Genomic DNA, 17,541 nt, shown 5'->3' with positions numbered 1-17,541 from the left:
GGCGTTCCCATACTCCTGTGCCTACAGCCTCATTCTGAGGGCACCAATCAGGGCATATCCAGCAGATTCCGTGGCTCGTACCCGTTCACGGAGGCGTGCATATCCGCCGGCTACATAGACACCATTCTATGGCCGGGCCGATTCTGCATTCCGCCGAAAGAACCGATATGTCTATTCTTTCAACGGACGTCGGAATCGGTCCGGCCATAGAATGGTGTCTACGGAGCCAGCAGATGTGCATGCCGCCGCGAACGGATATGAGCCACGGAATCCGCCGGGACTAGTGTGAAACCCTAAGGGCAGAATCACACGTAACAAGTTCAAAGCAGATTTCATGCTGCAAGTTACACAGTGAAATCGGCTGCAATACTCTGTATCATTACAGCCTATGGGCCGCCAGTTCCCGGAGTTTCATTTAGCTGCGCTGCGGTAAAAAAATATTGAAATAAAATGAACATCAATAGAAATAATGCAGAGAGTCACCCAGTAACATTAATTTTGTATAACTTATTAAAGTATGGTAATAGTATAGAATAGTATATAATACTACATACTGTGCAATATATATATATATATATATATATATATATATATATATATATATATAACGTGGCGACATGGTACACTCTGATCAAATAGTTTGCTAAGATCCTCACTTTTTTTTTATATCTACAGAGCAGGTGTTTACCGTGTGTACGCTGGGAGGAGTATATACAGTAAGCCCTTGCACCTGTGGTTTGCTGTCACACCTTCTGTTTTTATATATATATATATACATACAGACATATATTAATGTGGAATACTTTAACTTCTAAATAAAGTGCCAGGTGCATGAAAGAAGTGCATTAACCCCTGGGTGACATTATCAGTTCTGTCAGAGAAAAAATAAAGAATAAATATATAAGACAATGTGTGTATCTTTGGATAGTTTTCTTTCCTGGAAGCCGTCATTGTGGAGAGCGCGGCACCCTGACAGCAGATGGATGACGACCAATGTTACCGGAATATGGGGCGACTTTAAGTCAATAAAGATAAAGTGTAAAGTGATTGCAGAAGAATTTCCCGGGACGTTGTGCCGCAATCTGTTAATATAGCAGGAAAGGCCGAGCTCATCCGATGCGTCCAGATAAGACCGGGAAGGCTTTGGTCACATGAGGCACTTTCCACCGATGGTTCTACTAGTTGCAAAAAGAGAAGTTGTTTTTTTTTTTTTAATATTTAAAAGTGAAATTTTCTACTTAAACGGTCGTTTACTCGCAGTAAAAGAGGGAGCGTTACTGTTGTACAGATCAATACGTTGTCCGGCTGTAGGATAGAGAGACTATACATTGCTTATACCTGGGAAGCACCGCTCTCTTACTTCTCGTTGCACATTAGGAAGCCAGGAAAGACGACTTCTATAAGAGATATATACATATGTACATTTAGCCCTTCCTGTGGCTACAGGCTCTGAAAAGGGGCAATAGACAACTTTCCCAGACTCCTGAATGGTAGTTCTACCCACTTATCTTTTTCCATAGGGCAAGTGCCCTGTAGAGGCTTTGTACTTATACAGCTGTGGGGGATCAGAAGATTTCTGTGAATTATGCCACCTGTCATTAGGATGCCCAGAGGGTACTGGGTGACTGGTGACCCCCTGCCAGTAATGCACAGGTACCATAGCTTTGCACTACCATAGTGGTATAGTTGGTTTGGGCAGGAGCTGGCAGTCATCTCGGTCACCGACCTCCTGAGGGACTAATGGTTTTGCTCTCGGATTCCCAATATGTTGTTCGAGTGTGCAAAATGTCAGTGTAAACTCCAGGTGCCCAGTGCCACATAATGTGATTGCAACAATCAAGCTTTAGTGCCTTACTGTATGACAACAATAAAATTCTATTTGTTTGGGAAGTAGGCATCAAAACTAGAGAGTTGGGTATGAATAGTTAAAATGCACAGTGCCAGAGGACTATGTATTGCACAGTGCCAGAGGACTATGTATTGCACAGTGCCAGAGGACTATGTATTGCACAGTGCCAGAGGACAATGTATTGCACAGTGCCAGAGGACTATGTATTGCACAGTGCCGGAGGACTATGTATTGCACAGTGCCGCTGGACTATGTATTGCACAGTGCCGGAGGACTATGTATTGCACAGTGCCGCTGGACTATGTATTGCACAGCGCCAGGAGGACTATGTATTGCACAGCGCCAGAGGACTATGTATTGCACAGCGTCAGGAGGACTATGTATTGCACAGCGTCAGGAGGACTATGTATTGCACAGCGCCAGGAGGACTATGTATTGCACAGCGCCAGGAGGACTATGTATTGCACAGCGCCAGGAGGACTATGTATTGCACAGCGCCAGGAGGACTATGTATTGCACAGCGCCAGGAGGACTATGTATTGCACAGTGCCAGAGGACTATGTATTGCACAGTGCCAGAGGACTATGTATTGCACAGCGCCAGGAGGACTATGTATTGCACAGCGCCAGAGGACTATGTATTGCACAGCGCCAGGAGGACTATGTATTGCACAGTGCCGCTGGACTATGTATTGCACAGTGCCGGAGGACTATGTATTGCACAGTGCCGCTGGACTATGTATTGCACAGTGCCGGAGGACTATGTATTGCACAGTGCCGCTGGACTATGTATTGCACAGCGCCAGGAGGACTATGTATTGCACAGCGCCAGAGGACTATGTATTGCACAGCGTCAGGAGGACTATGTATTGCACAGCGTCAGGAGGACTATGTATTGCACAGCGCCAGGAGGACTATGTATTGCACAGCGCCAGGAGGACTATGTATTGCACAGCGCCAGGAGGACTATGTATTGCACAGCGCCAGGAGGACTATGTATTGCACAGCGCCAGGAGGACTATGTATTGCACAGTGCCAGAGGACTATGTATTGCACAGTGCCAGAGGACTATGTATTGCACAGCGCCAGGAGGACTATGTATTGCACAGCGCCAGAGGACTATGTATTGCACAGCGCCAGGAGGACTATGTATTGCACAGCGCCAGGAGGACTATGTATTGCACAGCGCCAGGAGGACTATGTATTGCACAGCGCCAGGAGGACTATGTATTGCACAGCGCCAGGAGGACTATGTATTGCACAGCGCCAGGAGGACTATGTATTGCACAGCGCCAGGAGGACTATGTATTGCACAGTCCTGGAGGACTATGTATTGCACAGTGCCGGAGGACTATGTATTGCACAGTGCCGGAGGACTATGTATTGCACAGTGCCGGAGGACTATGTATTGCACAGTGCCGCTGGACTATGTATTGCACAGTGCCGCTGGACTATGTATTGCACAGCGCCAGGAGGACTATGTATTGCACAGTGCCGGAGGACTATGTATTGCACAGCGCCAGGAGGACTATGTATTGCACAGCGCCAGGAGGACTATGTATTGCACAGCGCCAGGAGGACTATGTATTGCACAGCGCCAGGAGGACTATGTATTGCACAGCGCCAGGAGGACTATGTATTGCACTGCGCCAGGAGGACTATGTATTGCACAGCGCCAGGAGGACTATGTATTGCACAGCGCCAGGAGGACTATGTATTGCACAGCGCCAGGAGGACTATGTATTGCACAGCGCCAGGAGGACTATGTATTGCACAGCGCCAGGAGGACTATGTATTGCACAGCGCCAGGAGGACTATGTATTGCACAGTGCCAGGAGGACTATGTATTGCAGCCTTATTTTATATTTGCTGGGTTTGAAACTTTGAATAGGATCCATGTGCCGTGTATATTAACCCTACGAGAGCCGGGATTGAGCTGTGTGGAGTCTTGTTTGTAGAACATCTTTTAAGGATTTTTCTCAGAGTCTCAAGCAACGGCCCAGCAACGGCCGCCCTACTTGAAGGCCACATCACAATAGTTACATAACTTGCTTTTACCATAAGTCAGGAAACAGATTTGGTCAGCGCCCATAAACGTCCCCTGCTAAGTCTATTGTATTGGCCGTCTGCCCGTCACCTCTCGCTGCTTGGTAACCTTTTTTTTTAATTGGTCACTTATTATTAAGGAAGATTAAAACATTGGATAATAAACTCCTTCGCTCTAGTTTAAGCACGATCATGCCGCACCGAAACAAAACAAAGACACAAAATATCCAACCACGATAAGATCGGAAAATGGGAAGGATTTTTTCTACAAAACGGAACAGAGTATCTTAAAGGGGCACTTCAGCAAAAAATAAAATAAAATTCTTTCAAATCAACTGGTGTCAGAATGTTGTGCAGATTTGTAATTTACTTCCATTTAAAAATCTCCAGTCTTCCAGTACTTTTCAGCTGCTGTATGTCCTGCAGGAAGTGGTGTATTCTCTCCCGTCTGACACAGTGCTCTCTGCTGCCACCTCTGTCCATGTCAGGAACTGTCCAGAGCAGGAGAGGTTTTCTATGGGGCTGTGCTGTGAGGCCATGTTCCAATAGGACTTCACTCAATATATTTATTAATATTTGTATTAATGGTCATAGGCCCCCAGTGAATAACTTTTTATATTTTTTATTGTTTTTATTTTATTTACTAGGTTACTTGTTCGTTTTCATTTACAGCATAAGAACCTTTTCTAGCGAAGTGCACAGATGTGCTATTTATATATAGAAATCAACTCTGCTTTACAGATGGGTTTTCCCCATTAAGCTTTTTCGTGCTGAGTAAGCATAACGTCCTATTGTACAGGATGTGTCATTTTTAGTACACGTATATACACTTTCTGTGTGTGTTTAGACGGGTTTGCTTGGTGACTGACTTATTTTAGCTGCGGCAAACAAGGGCTGGGAAACGTCACTTTGGTCGATATTTTTCAACCTGAGACCTCCAGTTGTTATAACTACAACTCCCATCATGCCTGGACAGCCAGATCTTTAGCTGGAGAGCCAAGGTTCCCGACCCCCGGGATACATGCACACAGGTAGTCCGTCTACTAACATCTCATTGTACTGTAGAGGCCGGAGGAGAGGGTGCACAGGGGTCCGGCCATCACACAGTCGCTGACATTATTTTGATATTTGACCTATAAGTTGTTCAGATGAATTTTCCCCCTTGAGCAGCAAGATCTCATTATATAAACAAGTCCAAACCTCTGTGCTGATCTCTCCCCTTGTAAAAGAAAAAAATACAAAAAAGCCTGTGAAATAAGTTTTCCTAGCAGGTCCCTGGCCGACATGCTCCTTCAGGTTCTGTTCTAGTTACATGGACCCTATATATGTGTGTAATAATACATCCATATCGTAGGATATGTGTTATATCAAATTATTACCCATCACTATTTTTGTTGTCTCCTGAGCTTAACCCTTTCTGCTCCTTTACCACAGTAATAATTTCTGTATTTGGGTGATTGCGTACATTTAAAGGTGAAGTCCGGGGCTGCAATGTTTTATGGAAAGAGCAGAGGTGGGGGGCAATGTAATAACCACCACCACCACCCGTCCCCGTGCCTGTTCAGCGATGTCACAACTTGACTGATTGGCAGCTCATTTAGCCAGTCAGTGACAGGGGCAAGGCACCACTCCAGTCACTGACTGGCTAAGCGGGCTGTCCATCAGCCGGGTCGAGCATGTTCCCTTGGTGGAGCGGCGCTTCACGAGCCTTGGGAGAGGTAAATAGTGCTTGGTTATTATGTTCAACCTCAAACCCTGCTGGCTGACAGTTTTTTTTTTTTAATCTCTGGACTTTCCCTTTAAATGATGGAGGTGTGCTAGTTAAAAATTGTAACATTTGTTTTTAAGCGTTCTGGCAAGCAGCAAGGTCCTGTGAGGGTCAGAAAAGTCCACAAACCAAAGCAGAGACCTATAGCTATGGAGAAAAGTTTTGTTTTACCAGGATGACCCCTTTAAATTTTTTCCTATATTCCAATAGATTGGTGGCGGTCCAGCGTCAGATACATTGCCATTTAGCTGTTGTCTTCCTGTTATGCTCTTTTCTCGATTATTTTATTGCCTTTCAGTGCACAGCATGGCCCACTATATAGGCAATCTGCCATGCTTTCCTATACTGTAAAAACACAGGCACATTTTTGCTATTCCCTATGGCGGCATTCTGCATATCAGCTGAGTATGTGCGTGCGCCAGATGTGTTCACCGGAGCCGAGGCATACGTGTACATTGTGGTTGTTTCACCTATTAATAGCCGCCTGGTATAATGAAGATGGCCGCACGCTGAATGACATCCTTGTGTGAAATGTAAATGAACGTCACATTTCCCCAAACATATATATTTCATTGCAATCTGCGCCGTATCCATCAATGTCTTTCTTTTTCTGTACTGTGTCCAAGTTCTCGTTTTGATGTCATTACGTTCCACATTTCTCATCACTTTTGACGGCCTCATCTTTTTTAATCATATTAATCTTGAAGTGAAGATTTACTAAGCGATGTGTGTACTTGGAAGCATTGAGAATAATTCCTCTTTGTGTATTTTCAGGGCAGCACAGCTATCTCTGTGCGGGGAGGAACGACTGCATTATTGACAAGATTCGGAGGAAGAACTGTCCAGCGTGCAGATTACAGAAATGTCTCCAGGCCGGGATGAACTTAGGAGGTGAGGAACAAATGCAAAGCCCTGTGGGATCTGTGGTGTTTGGCCTGTAAGCATACAGTATATACGTCCTGCACCTGACTGAGAAAAGGGCTTCTCCGAGCTTCCATAACTGATAACCTAGGCCAGCAATTGCTTATCTGCACCCAGCAATGCAAATTTAATAGGACGAGAAGCGGCATGCAATTCATTGTATAGTGGTGGTGCCAAGTCCTGCAGTCCCATTCACTCCAAATGGAGCTGAGCTGCAGTAATGTGGTGCTACATAATGAACAGCACATGGCTTCCAGCCCCAACCACTGTGTAGTGAGAGCACCTAATAGCTGATGGTTGGGGTGGCAGGTATCAGCACCCTTCTATTCAACAATGGGATGGACTTGAGGCGACTCCTTTAAAGTGAATCTGTAAGCTTCTGGGCCCTACCTGAGGTGGTGACAGTGTGCTGTAGCTGGCAGTCCCCTAGTAAGCATGGTGCCATTTAGTAATTTATCCATGCAGTGGATTATGCACAATCACAGGTCTCCTACTGTAATGAAGAGTCAAAGAGGAGTTGTGGCTCAGTGTTTGTGCCGCACTCTGGCCGCCTCACCTCTGCTTCCTTCTCCCACTTCTTTATGAATAATTTCTGCTGCCCCACCTCCTGTTAGCTCAGCTGCCAGTCAGTGTCTCTGATTGCTGATCAGTCTTCTGTAGGCAGGTTATGTCTGAAAGAAACACTCAGATATGGTTGAATCTCTGAGCCCAAATGTGTTGGAGCCCTAGTCTAGGTGTAAATCATCTGTCTAGAGACCTGGCACCAGCAAGTCCTTCTTTGGTTCGGATCCCCTGATGGAAATGAAATATAGGTCTTTATTTATTTAGTTATTTATTTTTTTCTCAATATGGTATCATTTTTAAAAGTGCAAAGAATTTCCAATCAGGTCCAAATAGTTTTAAAATAGTTTTTTTTTTTTTTTTTTAATACAAAGATGCGAAAAAATATATGCTAAATCAATTTTTTTTTATTTTTCTCATTGTTGTATTAAAAACTAAACTAATCTGGACCTGACTGGGAATCCTTTGCAGTGTTAAAAATGGTACAATAATGAGAGAAAAATAAAAAATAAAAACTTAATTTACATCAGGGGATTTGAATCAAAGAACGACCTGCTGGTGCCCGGTCTCTGGACAGATAATTTATTCTCAGACCACAGCTCCAACGCAGGGTAGGAGATTCAACTATATCTGACTACAGATCCGTCCTCTGTTGGCAGATACTGACTGACAGCTAAGCGAGCAGGAGGACGGGCATTTACGAAGAAGAGGGAGGAAGGAGTGGTGAGGCGGTTAGATTGCGGCAGAAACTCTGAGGCCTATCTCCTCTTTGACTCTTCATTACAGTGGGAGACCCCAGATGTGCATAGTCCACTGCACGGACATGTTACGAAAAGGCACCATGCTCACTAGGGGACTGCCAGCTACAGCACATGGTCAGCACCTCAGGAAGGGTCCGGGATCTGACACATTCCCTTAACTTTTGCAACCTTTAAAAAGCACTCCTTACTTCTGGATTCTGGAAGGGGCGAACACTTGCATAGTTCTTAAAAAAAAAAAAAAAAAAAGATGCTTCATTTATTTTATGTGAAATGTCCATATTGACTGAAGCAGCCATGTCGGGACAACTGAGAGATCCACTTTAGATGATTGTTTAAAGTGACTCTGTACCCACAATCTGTCCCTCCCAAAACCACTTGTACCTTGGAATAGCTGCTTTTAATCCAAGATCTGTCCTGCGATCCATTCGGCAGGTGATGCAGTTATTGTCCTAAAAAACAACTTTTAAACTTGCAGCCCTGTGTCAAATTGGTGGCCTACAGTGTGTGTGCCCAAGCCTTGCACCGCCTCTTTCCCTCCTCCCTGCATACTGAAGCCGGTAAGAAGACTTCAGCGGCTACCGGGAGCTATCAGCAGGTTCCTATGCATGAACCTGATGATGATAGTTCCCCTTTAAAGGTCAAGTCTGTTTGAACCATTTTGACACTTTGTTCCCTTTCTCATTTGTTGTTGGGATAAAAAAAAAAACAAAAAAACAACAACTTTGCATATGTAATAGAGACAGTTTAATCGGTCAGGATCAGGGGGTTCAGCCCCATGTGATCCCTGGAGCGAGGGGGAAGCATTCAGCTAAGTTCTTCTCTCCCTGTATTGGTTCATCCTTAAGGCTCGATATTAGCGAGCGTCAACCTGTCGGGTAGGTGCTTGCTTGCTCCTAGTTCCCTGCTTTCTGTCGGTGCTATTACACACATAGACAGCGAGTGAGGGGAGCAGCGTGAGTGGCGGTATGCTGCCGCGGCTCCTGTTGCACCGGGAAACGACCAGCAGACCATCACTATAGTCATTGTTTTCTTTCAACATGTTGAAAGACGTCGATCAGCCGACAACATTACCTGTTACACCCAACGATTATTGACTGCAACGGCCCATAATCAGCCAAATACGGCCAATAATTGCTTAGTGTAATAGGGCCTTTAGAGCTGCACGGCTGCCGGGGTGAAGCCCGCCCGACCCCCCAGTGGAGCCCCTTATACTTACCCCGTCCTCGAAGTCTCGGTCCCCATCCCGCCGCCATGAAATCCTAGCCAGAAGCCGTGCGCGCGCTCACCAGAAATGAGTCTGACGCCCATAGAGAATCACTGCTCCAGTCATTCTCTATGGGCGTCAGACTCATCTCTGTTGAGCGCGCGCACGGCTTCCGACTGGGATTTCTCGGCGGCGGGATGGGGACCGGGACTTCGAGGACGGGGTAAGTATAAGGGGCTCCACTGGGGGGTCGGCCGGGCTTCAGGTCCCCTTTTAATCACACGTTTCTGTGAAACACTAAGCCACGTTGAGTCACTTCATATCATCCTCTACCCACCCGGCTGAATAAACCCTTACAACTCTTCCAACTGGTTCTAGCGATGAGGAGGGGTCTGAGCAGCCAGACGGGTCTATGACATGACAGATTTTTTGACATGATGGTAGAATTGCATTGTAATTAGTCTGATAGTAATACTATAGATTTAAAGGGAATCTGCCGGCTAGAGGAGTCATCCCAAACTGCTTATATGGCTGTGTAACTAGTGACACTATTCATACCTTTATTGTAGTTGTCTGAGACTGTAGTCACTTAGTGCCTTTTTATTGCCAGGTCTGACCCCCTGGCCACAACTGCAGGTATAGCCTCACTGCTTCCTTAGCATTGTAGCCATGCAGGTAGTGCACGGATTCTCGGCTTGCTGACAGTTTCCCTTTAACTCTAACTTAAATCTTCTAATATCCTTATTCACTGTGTCAGATTATAGTCTGTTTCATATAGTCCTCGTATTAATATGTCACCCATCACAATCTGAGTATACAGATGCCTTCTGCATGGCTGCGCTATATTTTGTATGTGTGTGTGTGTGTATATATATATTTAATTTTTATTTATTCATAAATTAGTTGTTTTTTTTATTAAGTCGTAACACAAGACTGGATTCTCTGTTGCTCTCTATCAGGTTTGCAGAAAAAGACAGCTCCTTTTATTAGTTTTGGTATAGGCATAATATATTGTTATTATTTTTAGTTTTGCTTGATGAAGAGCTCGTCTCGGTGACGCATGCTGTGACCGTGGCTAAATAAATGTCTTTTGCTATTAGATAATAATTAATTCCAATAACTAAGTGATCCATTTCCTTTAAAAGTTCTTCCCTAATTGTCCCATTTACTAAAGATTGGGAAGAACTATTATATAGAATGTGAAAGCCGCCGATTGAGCGACCGTTCTGGTTTGGCTCCAAGAAATGAACAATTTTGCCCCATTAGATTCCTGGCCGGTTGTACGGTACCTGAGGGTTAGGCAGTAGGGGCGGCCTTATTGTTCTCATTATAGGAATAAACTCCAGAATTACCCTTTATAGCCAGGCAAGGAGATGGAACACCACACAAAGACATTATTTGGTATTATGGTGCTGTAGAATATTTTTTTTTTTGTAGATTTATGTTTATTATAATAATCATGGCCGAATTGTGGCTTGGAAGCTGCAGTGTGATTCGCTGGAGTCATTCATGTGACTCCACCAGCACTTTGTCAGACAGGTGTCCAGGACTCCGTTACACAGTTTGGGGTTCCTGGCAATGCCTTGTAAGCTTGGGTTCACACTACGTTTTCGTCATATATTTGTACAAAAAACTGATGGTAAATGGATGCAAAATACAGATCTATCTTTGTGCATACATTATGATCCGTTTTTTCTTTGACTTCCAATATAAAAAAGAAAAGAAAAAATTATTAAAACGCATACACAGCGTACACAAAAATGTGATTGACCATGGTTTTGTGTACGCTAACAAAATACAGATGCAGATGTTTTTTTCTTAAATGGAAGTCAATGAAAAAACAGATCTAAACGGATGCAAACACTGATGGAAAAAAGTAGTGTGAACCCAGCCTTAGCCACACATCTTCTCATTGGCTGCTTGCATGTGGTTTAAAAATTAGAACTTGGGAGCAAGGTAGGAATACGGTGGCTAGCATACTAGTCTTATTGATGGCCATATACCTTCTATAGCTGCCAGCCAACAGCTGTCCCTCCTGATCTTTTTAATACACATGAAAGTTTGTTCTTAAAGGGGTACTCCAGCGTGGGGGCACTTTTTGGGGGGGACCGGGGAGGAGGTGGCTGAAATAAAAGACATCGATGAGTGACCCGCCACCTCCTCCCCGGTCCCCCCAGAAAGTGCCCCCATGCTGGAGCACCCCTTTAATAGAGAGGGGAAAGGTAAGCCGCTGCCAGACCACTCTAGTGCACCACTCTAGTGCTCCATTATATGATGTGGGGCTTCCGAGCATGGCCGGGCACAGTGGTTTTGGAGAGGTTTGGCTGTCTCATTCAGGGCCCATAGCTATCTTATGCAGTGTCCTGTTGATAGTGAACAGGTATTCCAACTGTATATGAAAAACTTAATGAGTAGAGTTAGGGTACAGTAAGTTCACGCCAAGGAATTGGTGAGGAAATAGAAGCGGAATCCGCGGCTAATTTACCATGGATTCCACTTGAAATTCCACCAGGAAATTATTAACTGAGCAATGTCCCATAGTGTTTATTGCGATTTCCGCTATGTTTTTTACAGGGCGGAATTCAAGCGTGAAATTTTCCTCCGCAGGTCCGCTTTCCGGCCAGAGAATTGACATGGCAATTTTTTGGGCAAATTCCGCTGGAGAAATCCCGTAGAAATCGTTGAATTTCTTCTTGTATTCCACTTTTCCTTTTCAATTCCTCATTTCTTGCTCAATGTGAACATTCTGTACTCTTATTGTCCATTTCTGGAGACCCAGCGCTTTTCCTTACATTCGTTTGTGACCCTGATAGGGGGCGCTGTTGCATCCCTTTATTTCAGTGCATTTTTCTTGGATTTTTGGTTGCTTGTTCCTTGGGGCCAATTTGTAATGAATTATTTGGGGCGACTTTAGCAGCATAAAGCCGTGTAGAGATGAGCCCATTGATGGTTACTACAGGCAGCTATTTAACTGTATTACATTATAGGAATCACTACTATATATACTGATTTATGATATTTCTAGATGATATACAATGTCATGATGGAATATTGTACAGTCCATGCCCCGTGTGCATATAACATTGTATGTCGGTATTTGCCTAAACAAACAGCATCTGCTTCTCTAGGTGGAGAGTCACATAATGTATATATAATAACATGCTTAGGCCAACCACGCGAAGCCTATGTATAGTAACCATTCATTTTCTAGGTATGCCTATCATATCTATACTATCTACAACACTAGGCAATCCTTTTACAAGATTATATGTATTTTCTCCACGTATACTTTCCAATTAGGCTTTTGCAAGCATTAAATTGCTACCTCTATAATAAAGCAAGTACCCAAACAGGGGACATAACTAGTGGGGGAAGAGTCAGTAAGTGACACTTAGGTGATGGAAAAACTGGATTAGGATATTTATAGCTCTGGTAAAGTTCTGGCTTCCTCCTAGTAATGGATCCTTCTAAATGCACTCCAGGTGGCAGGATCCCCTTTATTTCACATTTCACAACTTTACCCTGGTGACACCAAATACAGACCTCATTTACTGCAATTATATAACAGATGCAGCTCCGCAGTCGGCTTATCTGCTGCTCCGTGCTTCTGCTCCCTGCTGCTCCCTGCTTCTCCCTTCTGCTCCCTGCTGCTCCCTGCTTCTGCTCCCTGCTGCTCCCTGCTTCTCCCTGCTGCTCCCTGCTTCTGCTCCCTGCTGCTCCCTGCTTCTCCCTGCTGCTCCCTGCTTCTCCCTGCTGCTCCGTGCTTCTGCTCCCTTCTGCTCCCTGCTTCTCCCTGCTGCTCCGTGCTTCTGCTCCCTGCTGCTCCCTGCTTCTCCCTGCTGCTCCGTGCTTCTGCTCCCTGCTGCTCCCTGCTTCTGCTCCCTGCTGCTCCGTGCTTCTGCTCCCTGCTGCTCCGTGCTTCTGCTCCCTGCTGCTCTGTGCCGCTCTCTGGGTGCTGGGAAAAGCTGGATCCAGTCCTGGGGAACTGGGAGAAGTTTCCCAGGACTGTAAAGCCTTTGATCTAGCAATTACAGTATATTTATAATTATATAAATTTAGATTCTAATGATCCTCTGAAATTTTTTTTTGCTGGACTTCTCCTTTAAATGCCCTTGTGTCGTGTTTCTTTAAAATCCCATTAAAGAGCGAGCATATTTATCTCCAGCATAACCACAAAGCCCAATGCATGGGAGCTGCGTTTCTGCATGCTGACTACTTCTTTGAGGCTACGTTTTAAGTCTATATTTGTATAACAATGGAATGGTAGTGTTGGCACGACTCCGATGATCTCTGCACAATCCCTAGCAGTGGATCAGGGATTCAGCCACAGTCATGAAACTGTCTGCTTTATTAATGAGGCAGAAACCTGAAATATGTTCCCCCCGTTCCTGCTTCAATATAATATCCCTTATTATCTTCTAGGAGGTCACCTTAAATGCCCTCTCCAACTAGGGCTGAGTAAGATGAATACTTGGGCATTAGTATGAAAGAAGACTTTCTTGAAGTATTTTGCATGTTCTTTTTGCTGCCTTTCATGCGATTTGTGGCTTTTTTTTGATCCATTAAATGGGAATACCAATATATAATAAATAAATAGCATCGGGTGAAGATGAATACCTCAGTGGATCTAATTTAATTAGGATAATTTATTTTACTCTTCTACTTTGCTGCGTTCTGCACATTTAAGTTTTGGAAAGTTTAATGTGTTTCAGCAAATCTTCAGAGTCAAAACTTAGAAGGGAAAAAAGAAGATCAGAAGAGCGGCTTCAAGGGACAAACACGGCTTCTAATAGGTGATACGGCCCTGATTCCCCCCTGATCAGAAGTGTTCAGCCGCTATTACACAGGAAGATCTCCGGGAGCAAGTGAGGGCCGACCTGCTTCTTGTTCCTGGCTCGCTACCAGCAGGGCTGTATTAACAGCTGCTGCTGCCCTAGGCACTAAGCCTGAAGACGCCCCATCTTCACGCACCTATTGGCGATACCAGACCTGACCATAACCACCATACCCCCCACCCCCCTGGAAAAGACACCAGATTTACTGGCAAGTCTGAACGGGAGGAGGGAAACAAAAAAAATAAAAAAAAAATACGGTAAATACGGCCCTGGCTACCGGCGCTATTACATGCACCAACAGCCAGCGGGGAGCGTCCAGGGAGCCCATAAGAGATAGCGGCAGTCTTCTGCCGCCACTTCTATTAGGCAGAGAGACGAGCAGATTGTCACCATCGTTGTCGTTAGTCTTTCAACATGTTGGAAGACACTGAGCGGCAACGATCAGCCGACATGGCGCCCTTTATTATAGGAGGCGATTATTGGCCAATCAGCCAAATACGGCCCATAATTGCTTTGTGTAATGGGGCCTTTAGTCCATATACATTATCAGTGACAGTGAGCTTCTATAATGTTTATATATCGGAATCGCCTAATAAAAGCTCTTCGCTATGTTTTATTTTTATATTCGTCTAGGAATAACTATGAACCAACTTATACATCCTGTGGTTGGCTGTGGAGGACACAATGTATTCTATGTCAGATTTTTTTTTAATTTTTTTTTAGTACAAAGTCTATAAAAATGTAAAAAAAAAAAAAAAATTCGACCAAAATTCTTTTTAAAATTTTCATTGATGAACATATTCCTTTAGTGTCACTGCGTTGGGTCCAGCGAGCGTCTTTTGAGATCTAGATCCATTCCGTCTTCCATTGAAGGATGTTGCTAGATGAGAAATGCTGTTTGTCCGTAGGGAGGTGGTTACGATGGGTGGAGAGGAAGGGGTTGTGAGTTGGGGTATGGACCAGTTTAGGGCCACCAGTCAATAATTTGGCACGCTGTGAATACATCATGGAGATAGTGTCTAAATCATAGACGTATATTATAATGACCAATGACCCAGCAGTTGCACCCATGCAACCCACACGGTGCATCCCCCCCCCCGAGGGGTTTTATCTGCACAAGTTTCATTTAGCTTTGAGAAGGGTCAATCCGAATGTATAAGGGGGCATTTATAGGATCTCCGCAACACGGACGGACCACGGAGCTCCCAGTATCATGATTAATTATGGTGTCTGGAGCTCCAATACTGTTCAACTGCCACGGGGCTGTGTCAGTACACTACCACAAACTTTTAAATAGTATTGGATCTCCCGACACCCAAATTAATCATGATACAAGAAGCTCTAAGGTCCGCTCTGCAGGACACCATCCATGCATGGTCAGATTGTGTGAATGCGCCTTTTATAGCCTATAGGAAGCCTATATTCTACAATATAACAACCTCTGTAGACAAATTAACTTCAACAAAGATCATTTCAGTTTTTCTTCCCCTTTTTCATAATATTTTTTGTCGCGGTAATGGCGATGAAATTGCATAAAAATGAGAAAACTTTACATGGGTAATTCTCTAAACTCCACACAACTACCTCCCAAACGCCTGGCTGTGCGTACAAGACGGAGGGATAGACACCATATGGTCTGTCCTGTGAAATCAACCAGGCGTAGCCCAAGGAGATAATTCCATCTGTCACCAAGGAAAAAAAAAAGATTGTGCTGATCCACAATGGAAGCAAAAGTATTCTTTAGGTTCCTATTTGCCTTCTTGAGTTCTGAAACTAATAATTTCACTTTTCAGATTATTTCTGCATCAATCTCAGATGATGATGTCGCGTTATTCCGATATTATTCACCATTCGCTGCTCCAGTGCCCGTTAGTTCTGTGGATTTATCTGTTAAAGTGTCACTGTAGTTTTTTTTTTTTTTTGCACAAATCAATAGTCCAGGCGATTTTAAAAAAACTTTGTAATTGGGTTTATTAGGCAAATCTGCCATTATCTGCATTCAAAAAGACTTTCCCCAGGTCCCCCCTCCTCCCTCCTCCCTCACATTCACTGCTCATTATCAGGAAATCTCTTTTATATCAGTTGTGCCCTGTGCAACCTATGGAGAGGGGAGGGGGAAGGAGGGAGATTACGGAGCTGTGTGAAAGCCGGTATTCAGAGGTCAGAAAGGTCAGTGCTGACTTCAGAGGAGATAGCTTGGTGATGTAGCTGTAAATTAACTCTTTGTTGTCCTGTTTTGGTGCCTCATCTCCCTCCACCCCTCCCCTCTCCATAGAAAACCATTACGACAGGGGGGGAGAGCTTCAAACTGCTTTCTCATGATAAAAATGCATTTTTAGGCTAAAAAACCCAATTCAAAATTTTCTTAAAATCGCCTGGACTATTGATTTCTGCAAAAAAAAAAAAAAAATGTAAACGTTAGTGACACTTTAAGTCCAGACTTTTCTACTGTATGTAATGAATAGTGAGGATCTGTATTATAACTGATGTTTTATATGTGGTGTTGGTTCCATATGAGCATCTTACTGCTGACTAGAGACGAGTAAATCTCAACGACGCTGGGGTCTGTCCAAACCTGAGCGCTCTGCATTTGATTACCGGTGGCTAGAGAAGATGGATGCCGCCCTAAGGCTTCCTGGAAACATGGATACAGCCATAAGTCATAGTCTGTATCTATGTTTTTCAGGACACCTTGGGCGGCATCCATCTTTTCCAGCCACCGGTAATCAGATGCGGAGCGCTCCGGTTTGGACAGACCCCAGCGTCCTCGACTGCTGACAAAATGTTCCATGGTGAAAAGAAAGAAATATTGCAACTAGTTCTGAATGATGTCATCATCCCAGTAACGATAATACTATGCGAGTTGGAGTTGCAGGATAGTCCTGACTGATGACTGTGCTATATCACCACCGAACCACCAAGAAAACGGCATTCGTTATTAAATTAGTGGGGGCTGAGAGGCCGTACCCCCCGCCAGTCAGCTGTCCGAAGGGGTCACTGTAATGGGCTGGTCCCTGCATGCTGCTGGAAGGTATTGCAGTGTTATACACTGGATGGGACATCATACAATACCTTGCTGTGCCGCTACAATATGTCTGCTGCTTTGTCTGCAAACTGTGAAGCGGACTGAAACTCAAACATCGAAGACAGTTAAGAGGTAGTCATAAGCCAATGAGCAAGTGCATATACCAGCTGGAGGGATAAGACGCTATATACTGATCAGCCATAACATTAAAACCACTGACTGGTGAAAAAAGAACTATTGATTATCTTACAATTATCTTTAGAATTACATCAGACTGGGGAAATTTATTAAAGGGGTTGTTCACAAAGTTTTTTTTTCTTTTAAATCAACTGGTGCTAAATATTTGTAATTTATTTCTATTTAAAAAAATCTCCAGTCTTTGGGTACTTATAAACTACTGTATGTCCTGCAGGAAGTGGTGTATTCACTCCAGTCTGACACAGTGCTCTCTGCTGCCACCTCTGTCCATGTCAGGAACTGTCTAGAGCAGAAGAGGTTTTCTATGGGGATTTGCTGCTGCTCTGGACAGTTCCTGACATGGACAGAGGTGGCAGCAGAGAGCACTGTGTCAG

The 17,541-nt window shown here is 44.3% G+C and overlaps 1 protein-coding gene across 2 annotated transcripts in view; it reads left to right on the top strand.

Annotated features, from left to right (window-relative positions):
* The window catches only part of NR3C2 (nuclear receptor subfamily 3 group C member 2), a 245,136-nt gene that overhangs the window by 188,548 nt on the left and 39,047 nt on the right, over positions 1 to 17,541 (top strand). For both annotated transcript variants that reach the window (XM_069978668.1, XM_069978667.1), the window contains exon 4: positions 6,437 to 6,553. In XM_069978668.1, the coding sequence (XP_069834769.1) occupies positions 6,437 to 6,553 (117 nt within the window). The remainder of the gene's footprint in view (positions 1 to 6,436; positions 6,554 to 17,541) is intronic.

The sequence above is a fragment of the Dendropsophus ebraccatus genome, chromosome 7 (assembly GCF_027789765.1).
Source record: "Dendropsophus ebraccatus isolate aDenEbr1 chromosome 7, aDenEbr1.pat, whole genome shotgun sequence".
NCBI classification, from domain to species: domain Eukaryota; kingdom Metazoa; phylum Chordata; class Amphibia; order Anura; family Hylidae; genus Dendropsophus; species Dendropsophus ebraccatus.
This window is presented reverse-complemented; position numbering and strand designations above follow the sequence as displayed.